This window comes from Polyodon spathula, unplaced genomic scaffold (assembly GCF_017654505.1).
Source record: "Polyodon spathula isolate WHYD16114869_AA unplaced genomic scaffold, ASM1765450v1 scaffolds_764, whole genome shotgun sequence".
In the NCBI taxonomy this organism is placed as follows: Eukaryota; Metazoa; Chordata; class Actinopteri; order Acipenseriformes; family Polyodontidae; genus Polyodon; species Polyodon spathula.
Genome location: NW_024472252.1, coordinates 1037164 through 1047887, shown reverse-complemented (window position 1 = coordinate 1047887; position 10724 = coordinate 1037164). Strand labels below are relative to the sequence as shown.

The following is a 10724-nucleotide window of genomic DNA, read 5'->3' as shown; positions in this document are numbered from 1 at the left end:
AACTGGCTGTGTCGCAACAGCGACACCTAGTGGTAGCATTAAGAAAGCCGGTTAACTACACTCCTGCTTCCGAGTGAACAGGTGTTAAAGGCCAACTATCTCTATATAATATATATATATATATTCTAGACATGGTAAACTATCAAGGGGAGTTGTTGACTTCTATATGTACAAAACACTAAAATAAACTGTTAAAATGTTTTTTTTTTTTGTAAGTTGTCGTCACTGTTAATAAATAGGGAAAGATACTGTAAGTGACAGCCCTGTGACTAGCTGACCCCTGCTGGTGAGACTATGCAATGGCAGCTGGCATCGAAAGGAGAAGTAACCTGTGTTTGTAACGGAGTTCTTGGTCTCCTATGCAATACAACTCCCCCTCTGAGCAGCTGCACTCACTGCGCTGCCTCTGCAGATGTGCAGCACAGGGCTAACTCACTGTGGAGACAATCCAGGCTCCATCCATGATGTCAAACAAGTGCTGTGCTTTTAAACATGCAGTGCAATAAAAACTCAAACTGCCCTTCAAGAAACCACTTAACCACCTTTGTTTTATTGTAAACTCTGAGCCTCACTTCAAGTAATAAAAAAAAAAAACAGTCAGTTTAACAATTAACGCTTAACAATTAAGAGAAAGCGTATTGGCACGCAGCAACGCTTGATGATAAGTGGCCTATGAAGCTAAGACTACTGCAGCAAGCATGATTTTGGGGGCCACTGCCACTTGAGTTCAAGGCAACACACACTGTCCTTGCTCGTGGCAGGGATGTTATTTTCACAGGCATTGGTATTTGTTGTCCTGTTAGATGACATTAAGGCTCAGATAAGGTGTCCTGGCTGGACTCTCTCAGTCAGTTATCCAGACTTTGTTGAGCAGTTTCACCACCTCCTCATAGATGACGAAAACGATGGCCACGTCCAGGCACACCCTGCCCAGCCGCGGGACAGTCCCCTTGTAAAACCTGCAAGCCGAGGACAGGAGAGTCAGCGGGTTCCCCTCCACGGGGAAAACAACAGCGCCCAGTTATAACCCAAAAACACACATCTGGGACTTCTAACATTCAACTGTATGAAAACCTCGTTCAATTCCAGCGGGATCTGAGTCCAGTGCATAACAATGGCCAAATGATTCTCCGATGTAGGCACATGCCATCTGGTGGTCAGACATGTTAATTAGATTCCCACTTTTTTTTTTTTTTTACTTCAAATCTGAATTTCCCACCTCTTACTTCCATTCTAGGACATATTAAATAAAACAACTTTATTATAAATGTGTGGCTCTGGATGGTGTACACAGGTCTGCAGTGTTGTAAGAGTAGCATTGCGCCCCTCTCCCTGTTACTCACGCCTGGGGTCCCTCGTTGCGCAGGATCTGGTAAGCACAGTCCAGGGTGCTCTTATACCGGTGCGCCTCCAAACCCTGAAACCAACAAATGACAAATCACACTGTGCTTTCTCTGTTCGACACAGCGGCCCCGTGTAGCTCTCAGCGTGGAAACAGGAACACCTGGAGCTTAATATAAAGCACGGCACTTTCTTCTCTCTGCCACGCTGCACTGCTGTATTGCCACAACCCTGAAGGGGTTAACCCCACCCCCCCTCACCTGCATCCTGGTCTTGATGACATCGAGGGGGGTGTTTCCGAAGACGCTGGCTGCCCCCGCGGTGGCTCCAAACACGGCCGTCACGAAGGGGTTCATCTCTCTGTGGGGGTCGTCACCTGGGAGAACAGAACACACAGCCTCACGTTTATGTGCATAGAAATATATATGCAAGACTGTCTACTGTCTCAAAGCTGACAAAGCCCTTTTTAAATCAATGTTTCAACGGCTTGCTTTGATGTGCCTACACCTCTCTGGGCAGCACCTTGGGAGATTGCTGTTTTGAAGAAGCTGAGGATCCAGTTGCAGGTTGCAGGAAAGTGGACTGTAACACACAGCATTGCACTGCGCAGACTGCACAGTGAGGATGTGAGTGAAGTGGAACAGAACCAGGCATTCAGAAACAGCGAAGCTGCTTCCCCTGCCCCACAGCGTACCTTTGTACCAGTTGCGAAACGACGTCATCACGTAGAAGCGAATGGCCTGGTTGGATCCTTGCTTCAGCACTGTGGCTGTCAGCCCCTGGTACGTCCCACGCAGCCCTGCAGGAAACAGGCAGTGGCACAGTCACACACCTCGTGAACCTCCTCCACTGCCTGCTATTCAGTGTGCAAGGGAGCGCGGCGCTCTCGCCTACCCTGGTCTCGAATGATCTCCCGCACGCCGTGGTAGAACCCTCTGTATCTGGGGTTGGAGGAGCACTGGTCATGGATGAACTTCACCTGCGGGACGGACAGGCAGGCTGACACACAGACATCAGAGAAAGACGAGGCACTCCCACTGAAGCCAGCTGAAAGCAGTTATAACTCCACACACACACACACTTGAGCAATTAATACAAAGCTACTGTGTATTGTATAGAGCTGCACTGTGCAACTGTATACACTGATTGCACAATGCTTTTGCAATGCTACGCTACACATCGCAATGCTTTTGCAATGCTACGCTACACATCGCAATGCTACGCTACACATCGCAATGCTTTTGCAATGCTACGCTACACATCGCAATGCTTTTGCAATGCTACACTACACATCGCAATGCTTTTGCAATGCTACGCTACACATCGCAATGCTTTTGCAATGCTACGCTACACATCGCAATGCTTTTGCAATGCTACACTACACATCGCAATGCTTTTGCAATGCTACACTACACATCGCAATGCTTTTGCAATGCTACGCTACACATCGCAATGCTTTTGCAATGCTACACTACACATCGCAATGCTTTTGCAATGCTACGCTACACATCGCAATGCTTTTGCAATGCTACACTACACATCGCAATGCTTGCAATGCTACGCTACACATCGCAATGCTTTTGCAATGCTCTACACATCGCAATGCTTTTGCAATGCTACGCTACACATCGCAATGCTTTTGCAATGCTACGCTACACATCGCAATGCTTTTGCAATGCTACACTACACATCGCAATGCTTTTGCAATGCTACACTACACATCGCAATGCTTTTGCAATGCTACGCTACACATCGCAATATCGCAATGCTTTTGCAATGCTACACTACACATCGCAATGCTTTTGCAATGCTACACTACACATCGCAATGCTTTTGCAATGCTACGCTACACATCGCAATGCTACGCTACACATCGCAATGCTTTTGCAATGCTACACTACACATCGCAATGCTTTTGCAATGCTACGCTACACATCGCAATGCTACGCTACACATCGCAATGCTTTTGCAATGCTACGCTACACATCGCAATGCTACGCTACACATCGCAATGCTTTTGCAATGCTACACTACACATCGCAATGCTTTTGCAATGCTACGCTACACATCGCAATGCTTTTGCAATGCTACGCTACACATTGCTATGTATATGGGACAGGACCTGGGGTGCTCACCTTGACAGTCTCCATGGGACAAACCACCATCACAGCCTCTGCCACCCCAGCACCCAGGCCACACAGCAGGCTGCGAGTGTTATCCAGCTTCCCACTGCCATCCCGGGCCTGGTTACTGAGGAGCTCAAACATCCCGAACCTGCAGAGGCACAAGAGGAGCAGAGACAGGTCACCCCTTCCACATAGTCACGTGCTACCTGAAGAAGAAATGAGTCATCAGTTTCTCCTTTACTTTGGTTCTTCGTTAAGCATTTCTAGTGATTGAGGAGCTTCCTGCTGGATCCTGATTCCCCTGGGATACAGAGTATATAATAACTGCCCCGTGCTGGTCCTCAGTTCTATATATATATAATGACTGCCCCGTGCTGGTCCTCAGTTCCCAGTCCTCACCTCACAGCTGATTTGGGGATGGACCCATACAGCAGAGAGCTCAGGCCGCGGTACAGCCCCCGGACCCCATGGTCCTGCACAGTCAGCTTCACACAGTCACCTGCAGAACAAACACAGCCTGCTGAGCCCCCTGCTGGCTGCACAGCAAAGGACACCCCTGGCACCTCTACACAATTCAATACTTTCCTATAGTTAACTGCAGTGCACACTAACAAGACTCTCATTACATAGCTGTTTAATCCATGCCAGGTTTTACTTTGACTTTAATAAGACACACCTGCGCTCGTTAGCTGCACGCTGTGGCTAATCAAGCTCCTAGTAAAACCTGGAATGGGGGGCACTGCTGTGAAATAGGAGTCTGATTTCCATCGCTGCTGTCACAGGACGGTTTTCAAAGGGCAGCACGTACACTAAGACCGTGTCCAGCCCTGCACGCTACCCCCGATCCCCGCGGTACCCTCCCAGCCTCTCACCGATCCCTCGGTAGCGCGGCGGGTTTGCTCTCTCGTCGAGCTGGAGCTGAGTTTTCACGTACTCCGTGGGGAAGGTGATACAGATCTCAATACCCCCGGCCAGTCCACCTGCACAGAGAGACAAGGAGCACTGCAATGAGTCTCCCCAATTAGACTGACAGCGTGATTCACGCTCATACTCCTGGGTCTGTCTGAGCACCATTAACGATCGAGCACGTAAGAAGCAAGCACACTGTGGCTGCTAGTAGTTATATATAACAGGTTTTACTATGAGCTGGACTGGCCCCAGAGTGTAGGTAACAAGCTCAGGTGTGTCCTATTGAACTCATAGTAAAACCAGGAATGGATCACACTGCTGTGCATTTCCATTCATTTCTAGAACACCCGCCATAAATTAACAACCGAGACCAGCAAGCACAGGAGAAATCGTGCCGCAGGAAATAAAAGAAAAACATGACAAGAAACATAAACATTAATATCTTTTAATAACAAACAAAACGAAGGTGAGATGAAAAATATAATAACAACATACGCCTATATATAGATAGACAGATAGATAGGAAACTGCTTTATTTATACTGAACCTGCTAATATAGCTTTGCCCGGGTGAGTTACTTTCCCTCGCCCGGGAGCCGCTGCAGACAAGGCTCTCCTCCTCGGATCCAACCCAGGTACCGAACCGCCAGAACCAGCCAGTCTGTCGGCGGCGGCTGGGACCGAACCCCGGATCCGATTCGGGTCCAGTGCCGCGGTAGGGCGTGTGCATCCCGGTCTCAAACTGCAGGGTCCCTCGCTTACTGTGAACGGCTTTATCAAAGACGACATTATGTCTTCCCTGAAACACGCACAGATCTCTAATACAACTGAATGAATGCGCTGCGTGAAAACAACGCAAGACAGGCAACCCGCCCCAGCAGCGAGGAAAGCACAGACACGAATGATAACTGCGTATGAATATGCAACCGGGACATTTCCATAGCCTCCCGTTACTTCATTATGATTGGACACCACGCCCATTCGGGTGATACATATTCATGAGATCTTCTTAATATTAATGAGCAGCAGCGCCCGATTGGATTATAGCTTCGCTCTGAGGGGGGACTTGTCATAATGATTAGAATTCTGCTGCGAGGCGATTTGCTCTCCAATTGGTCGATTTCCAAGTGCGAGTCCGAGGCTTTGTTTGTGGGCGGGGTTTTGAGGTGTTGCAGCGAATGCATTGCGGAATAAAATACGGATGTTTTAGGCTGTACTGAATATCCATTGCTATTGGCTGCGCCGGAGAGCCTGAGTGACTTTGATTGGATGAAATAATAAGGCGAGCGATAAGGCGAGGTGCCGCTGCGAGTCAGACTGGAAATTGAACGTGCATTTAAATGCAATAAAAGCACATTTAAAAAGGAGAGGCATTAAACTGCATGTATTCTAAGTGATCAGTATTTAAGTAAATAACCTAAAACACGTATTGCGATGCTGTATTGTAAGTTACAGTTGGTTTGCTAGTACCGTTGTCAAAACGCATGGATCTCACAGAAGTATTAACTTTTCAAATATACTATCCGTACATAATTAACCGATCTATTGTTGTACACAGGGACAAGCATAGGGGCGAAGTTATGGCTGGTATTCAGCTAATATTAGCTCCGAGTTAGATGAACGCAAATATATGTTCACGCTATACGTTGCCCAAAAGCTTTGCATACACACCCCCATTTGAATTGAACATTTATGCATGAGTAAACAGCATGGAAATTACAATGCTACGCCTTTACTTCCGAACTGACGTGACGTCAGAACATGCAGTTCAAGTGATTTTTTTTTTACGTCATGGGAAATTCCGGCGATGACGAGGGACTTGGTGCCGGGGGAAGAGTTTAGTTATTGATCCAACCTTAAAAAAAGTTCTGAAGGCAGCTGTTGGTTGACTACTCTCCTAAATGAATATATCTGGTGTAAACCTTTACCACGAGGTCGGCGGCGGCAGCAGTTCTGGAATTTTCAGTATGGTTATCCATTATGACGTTTCCGTTCGAAACACTATTAAGCACGGCTTACTGCGCCTGCGTGTCCCGGGTCTTCCACCGCCCCCGTTGCTATGTCGGTAGCGTTCACCACGTTGCTATGGTGATCGTTGGTTTATGTCTTGGCTCGCTCTCAGCAGCATTGCTTTCCACTGCAGACCGTCTGGACACGAGGGTAAAGTCATCGGAATCATTTACTGCATTAAAATAAAACTGAAGTGGTCGGCTGTGACACAGAGGTGCGTTTACAGGTAAGATGCTCAACCATTCACACCTGCTTGTCTTCCTGCTAGTTGCGGCGTCCAACCTCGACAAAGTATGAAGGCGTTTGCGCAAGTGCTGTACGGGTCAGCGGGTTGACTTTTATTCTCCGTAACAATAATTAAATCCAGGTGGGATCCTAGCAACTCGATTTTAGTCAAATTTATTTTTTTATTCCTATCTAAAACTCTTCATATGAAATTGCATCGAAGAGCCGGAAATGTAGAGTAAAAACATTAATATCAATCATACAAGATGGCCGCAAGCTAAAATGAATGAATGATGTTTATAATTGTTTTTTTTTTTTTTTTTTTAAACGCTCCTGTAGAATATTCAGTGAAGCCACGAATGTAGAGAATGATACCCACCCCTGTGTTATATAGCCTCGGCGCGGGTGTGGGGTCGGGTCACTACAGCAAAGCTGTTAGAAGGTGCTCGCCAAGTCTGCTGCATTCCCTTGTTATTTGTAACGGTGTGACCTCTTCACACCTAAGGCAGTGTCTTGGAATTTGCAGGCTGCAGTGATGTAAGGTGATCCAGCTGTGTCTTTGTGTTTAAAGGGTTTGCTATTACACAATCCCCAGCAGTCATTTCCAGCAATACAAAAAACAGGCAGGAGTTGCAAACCTCTTAAGCTCTTGAGAAAATGCATGCAAACATAATTGCATAGATCTGATTAATCAAGGGTCCAGAATTTTTGCTAATGCCGGGACATCTCATTTCCTAGAGGTGTGGTTCAATAGCAGTATGTAATGCTTTCCAGCAGGGTAAGGCGTGTAATCCCAGGAAAGACCCCAGGAAGGAAGAATGGCCCGGCTCGTTCAGCTCCCTCCCAAGTTCCTGCCCCAGGAGTGGCACCTGGCCAATAAGAACCGCTACAACAACGCCGAGGCGCAGAGATCCCGGTCCGAGCGGCTGATCGCAGAGAGCCAGAGGCTGGTGGAGGAAACGGAGAAAGCAACCCGCGCATCGCAGCGGGACGTCGAGAAGAAACTAGGTACTAGACACACCTCCCTGCCTTGTGCGTTTATTAGAGCAGACAGCCACCTGGAGCCTTCGATCCACCTGCACGAGTGCCTTGGTGTCTCAAACTGGCTTTTGCGTTTCAGAGCAGAGGATCCAGGACATCAGTTTTTGGAAGCAGGAGCTGGACAACAAGCTCGAGGATATAGTCAATGAGACTGAGGTGCTGCTCACCTACAGGACCCGGCTGGAGAAAGCCATCGAGAAGTGCAAAGGGCCCCTGGCAGTCACGCAGCAGTGTCTCGAAGAGAGGTGAGCGGTGGACATTACAGAACCCACAGCGATGGAAACAAGACTCCCACTGCCTAGCAGTCTGTCCCGTTCCTGGTTTTACTGGGAGTTTAATTGAACACACCTGAGCTTGATGCCTAAACGCTGCGGCTAATCAAGGTCATAGTAAAACCTGGAGTGTGGCGAGACTGCTGTGCAATAGGAGTCTTATTTCCATCCCTTAGAATGCCAGTAAGAGCTTTGCAGTCTTTGCATTAGCATTGAAAAGTGTAGTAAAACACAAGCTTGTTAAGTTACTGGGAACTATGTTGCTTGGTAAAGAGATGAAGAATGTTAAAATCACTGTTAACTTCAGTTGCTGTGCATACCTGCAGTACAGTGCTAAACGCTTGCAGGCTGCATCAGAGACGTGTAACCTGTGCTTCCCGTGTTCCCTGCAGGGAGAAGCGTGTTGCAATCGACCTGGTGCACGACGAGGCGGAGCGGGAGCTCCTCAAGGAGCTGGAGGTGATCCACGCCGTGTCGGCGCTGCTGCAGCGCACCCTGGAGCAGACCAACGAGCAGATCAGGTGGGGGGAGGAGGGAGAAACCACTATTCGCTAAACCAGGGGGTTGACACTGCTGCTGCTGCTGCTGCTGCACACATGATAAAAAGCTAATCGGGTAGGGCCTGGTGGGTAAAACCTACAACCTTTTCAAATTCTTCTCTTCTTCCTTCAGGCTGAACCGCTCTGCTAAGTATCACCTGGAAAAGGACCTCAAGGATAAGTTTCAGGCACAGAAGATCGATGGTTTCTGCACAGTCCTGTCAAACAACACGCCAAACTTGGGATACACAACCGGGATCAGCATGAATTGGGGCAGGTGAGGAGATCTCTACCTACCTTACAATCCCTGTCAATGTGAACTTTATCAGGACCGATGTTGGCAGAAGTATTTGTTCCAAATACACTGTGTTGCTGCAGGGATAGAAATAAAACTCCTATTGCATAGCAGCTTCGCCCATTCCAGGTAACAAACTCTGGTGTCTTTTTAGTGAAACCGGTAAAATGGATCTTGTTTCCATCCCTGTGCTAGGTTTGGCACTACAATGGAGTCCCAGTGGCAGTTCTCAATCTGTAAGTGTAGGCAGCAGGCACACCTGTACCTAGGGTTTTGTAGCATTGCTTGGTTCCTGCCGTAACGAAGTTGAACTGTAAAAACGCTGCTGCTGTGGTCTGTTGTTGCAGTGCCTCGAGCCCAGAGGACTGGGAAGACTTTTCCAACGTGAACATCTTGAAGGCGGAGAAGCAGAAGAGTAACTCCCTGACCCTGCGCAGCCTGATCGACAACATCCTCCTGCAGACCGCAGAGGACCTGAGCCAGCAGCGTGAGACCACCGACCTGGCTCTGCGGAACAGAGTCCGCGAGACCAAGGCAGCCAAGGGCAAGCTGGAGGAGCACCTGGGCAAGGTAGGGGAGGCACCAGGGGCAAGGGGCACCAAGCATCTTGCAGGTGCCATAAATTCGCCATAAAAAATAAAATATATAACTAAGTAACTTGTTATACTTGTTTTAGTAACCCTAAATGAATACCCTGCAGTCTCTAACTAAAGAGAAAGTTGCTTAAGTATTTAGCGCAGTCCTAAAACGCGTGCGACATCACAGGGACCTGACTTTTAAAAGCTGTATCCTGGGAACTGTTCCATTTGCTGTTATATTTCACATGAATAGCGAAGCTCTCCTGCGCTGCCGGGATCTTTCCTTGGCAGGAGCGTGTGTTTTTCTGCCACACCTTGCTTTGTAATTCCCAGGTGATGGAGCAGATCACATCCCAGGAGAAGAACATTGATCTGCTGAAGAAAGCCATCATCAATAAGGAGGCGCCCATGAAGGTGGCTCAGACCCGACTCGAGACGCGGACGCAGCGGCCCAACGTGGAGCTGTGCCGAGACCCGGCTCAGCACAGGCTCTTCAGCGAGGTGCAGGAGATCACCAGCAACGTGGAGAGGTGAGGGACACTACCCCTTCTCACAGGAGCAGTGCGTGGAGGGGATCAGAAGGCTTACCTGGGTATATCAAGGGAAAAGCATGGAACAGTGTAGGAAAACAGAGAAAGCTCCCCCTCTCACTCTCACACCCTCTTCCTCCTCTCCCCCCTTCACCCCCACCCTGACTCACTCTCTCTCCCACTCCCCTCTCCACCCTGACTCTCACACCCTCTCTCTACCCAGGTTGAGCGAGGCTCTGCACCAGGCTGAAGCAGAGCTGCGGGGTCTGGTCAGGAACCAGCTGTCCCTGGAGGAGGAGATCCAGGTGAAATCGAACACTGTGTACATCGACGAGGTGCTATGCATGCAGCTGAGGGAGACTGTTGCCATCAACAGCTTCTGAGCACCGGCAGGGATCCAGCCCTCTGTAATCAGCAGGGCCAACAAAGCCAGCGCCCTCTCAGGAGATACCAGCCTCCCTGCAGGCTTCCTCGAGACACTGTTCACACAGACATTGCAGTTCAATAAAAACTGTAATTTAAAAAACATGAATAAATACATTATCATTCTTGATAAAAATGTCCTTTGAATGCACATGCTGTTGTTGAAATGTTGTCCCCAAGACCTTTTGCACACCCACTTTGTTTGAAGTTTTCCATGTGCCTGTGACAGAGATCTAATAGATGCCCTACATCGTGACACCCGCAGTTTAATTATGATGTCACACCATTGTCCAAGGATACAGTTTTACCAAGCAATGATGTCACAGTGACCTATTAATAAAATCTTGTCTAATTTGATCGATCCATGCCTGGCTATTTCTTGAAGCATACTGTATGTTATCTGTTATCAAGGTGTTGATAAAACATTGCTCTGTGT

General features: G+C 48.2%; 2 protein-coding genes across 3 annotated transcripts; one reads left to right on the top strand and one right to left on the bottom strand.

The window, feature by feature from the left end:
- Positions 1–528: 528 nt before the first annotated feature.
- On the bottom strand, positions 529–5429 carry LOC121308670 (tricarboxylate transport protein, mitochondrial-like). Its single transcript, XM_041241213.1, has 9 exons — positions 4924–5429; positions 4340–4447; positions 3867–3966; positions 3477–3615; positions 2236–2320; positions 2036–2140; positions 1602–1717; positions 1344–1417; positions 529–959 (listed from the first exon to the last, which is right to left on the bottom strand). The coding sequence occupies exons 1-9, from the start codon at positions 5354–5356 to the stop codon at positions 845–847; spliced, it is 1275 nt and encodes a 424-aa protein (XP_041097147.1). The 5' UTR covers positions 5357–5429; the 3' UTR covers positions 529–844.
- Positions 5430–5515: 86 nt separating this feature from the next.
- tekt1 (tektin 1) lies at positions 5516–10649 on the top strand. Of its 2 annotated transcripts, none has more exons than XM_041241215.1 (8): positions 5516–6611; positions 7388–7618; positions 7731–7896; positions 8316–8444; positions 8596–8739; positions 9105–9327; positions 9669–9865; positions 10089–10649. In XM_041241215.1, the coding sequence occupies exons 2-8, from the start codon at positions 7429–7431 to the stop codon at positions 10246–10248; spliced, it is 1209 nt and encodes a 402-aa protein (XP_041097149.1). In that variant the 5' UTR covers positions 5516–6611; positions 7388–7428; the 3' UTR covers positions 10249–10649. The 2 variants fall into 2 exon arrangements, with proteins under 2 accessions (XP_041097149.1, XP_041097148.1); XM_041241214.1 differs by having other exon boundaries at positions 7385–7618.
- The last annotated feature ends 75 nt before the right edge of the window (positions 10650–10724 follow it).

Excerpts from the sequence above, each read along its gene's own strand:
- LOC121308670 (XM_041241213.1), bottom strand. The coding sequence starts at position 5,356 with ATGGGCGTGGTGTCCAATCATAATGAAGTAACGGGAGGCTATGGAAAT. Across the intron at positions 2,141-2,235 it reads GGAGATCATTCGAGACCAGG|GGCTGCGTGGGACGTACCAG; the intron begins GTAGGCGAGAGC and ends TGTTTCCTGCAG. Across the intron at positions 960-1,343 it reads CGCAACGAGGGACCCCAGGC|GTTTTACAAGGGGACTGTCC; the intron begins GTGAGTAACAGG and ends CTCGGCTTGCAG.
- tekt1 (XM_041241215.1), top strand. The coding sequence starts at position 7,429 with ATGGCCCGGCTCGTTCAGCTCCCTCCCAAGTTCCTGCCCCAGGAGTGG. Across the intron at positions 7,897-8,315 it reads CAGCAGTGTCTCGAAGAGAG|GGAGAAGCGTGTTGCAATCG; the intron begins GTGAGCGGTGGA and ends TGTTCCCTGCAG. Across the intron at positions 8,445-8,595 it reads CAGACCAACGAGCAGATCAG|GCTGAACCGCTCTGCTAAGT; the intron begins GTGGGGGGAGGA and ends TTCTTCCTTCAG.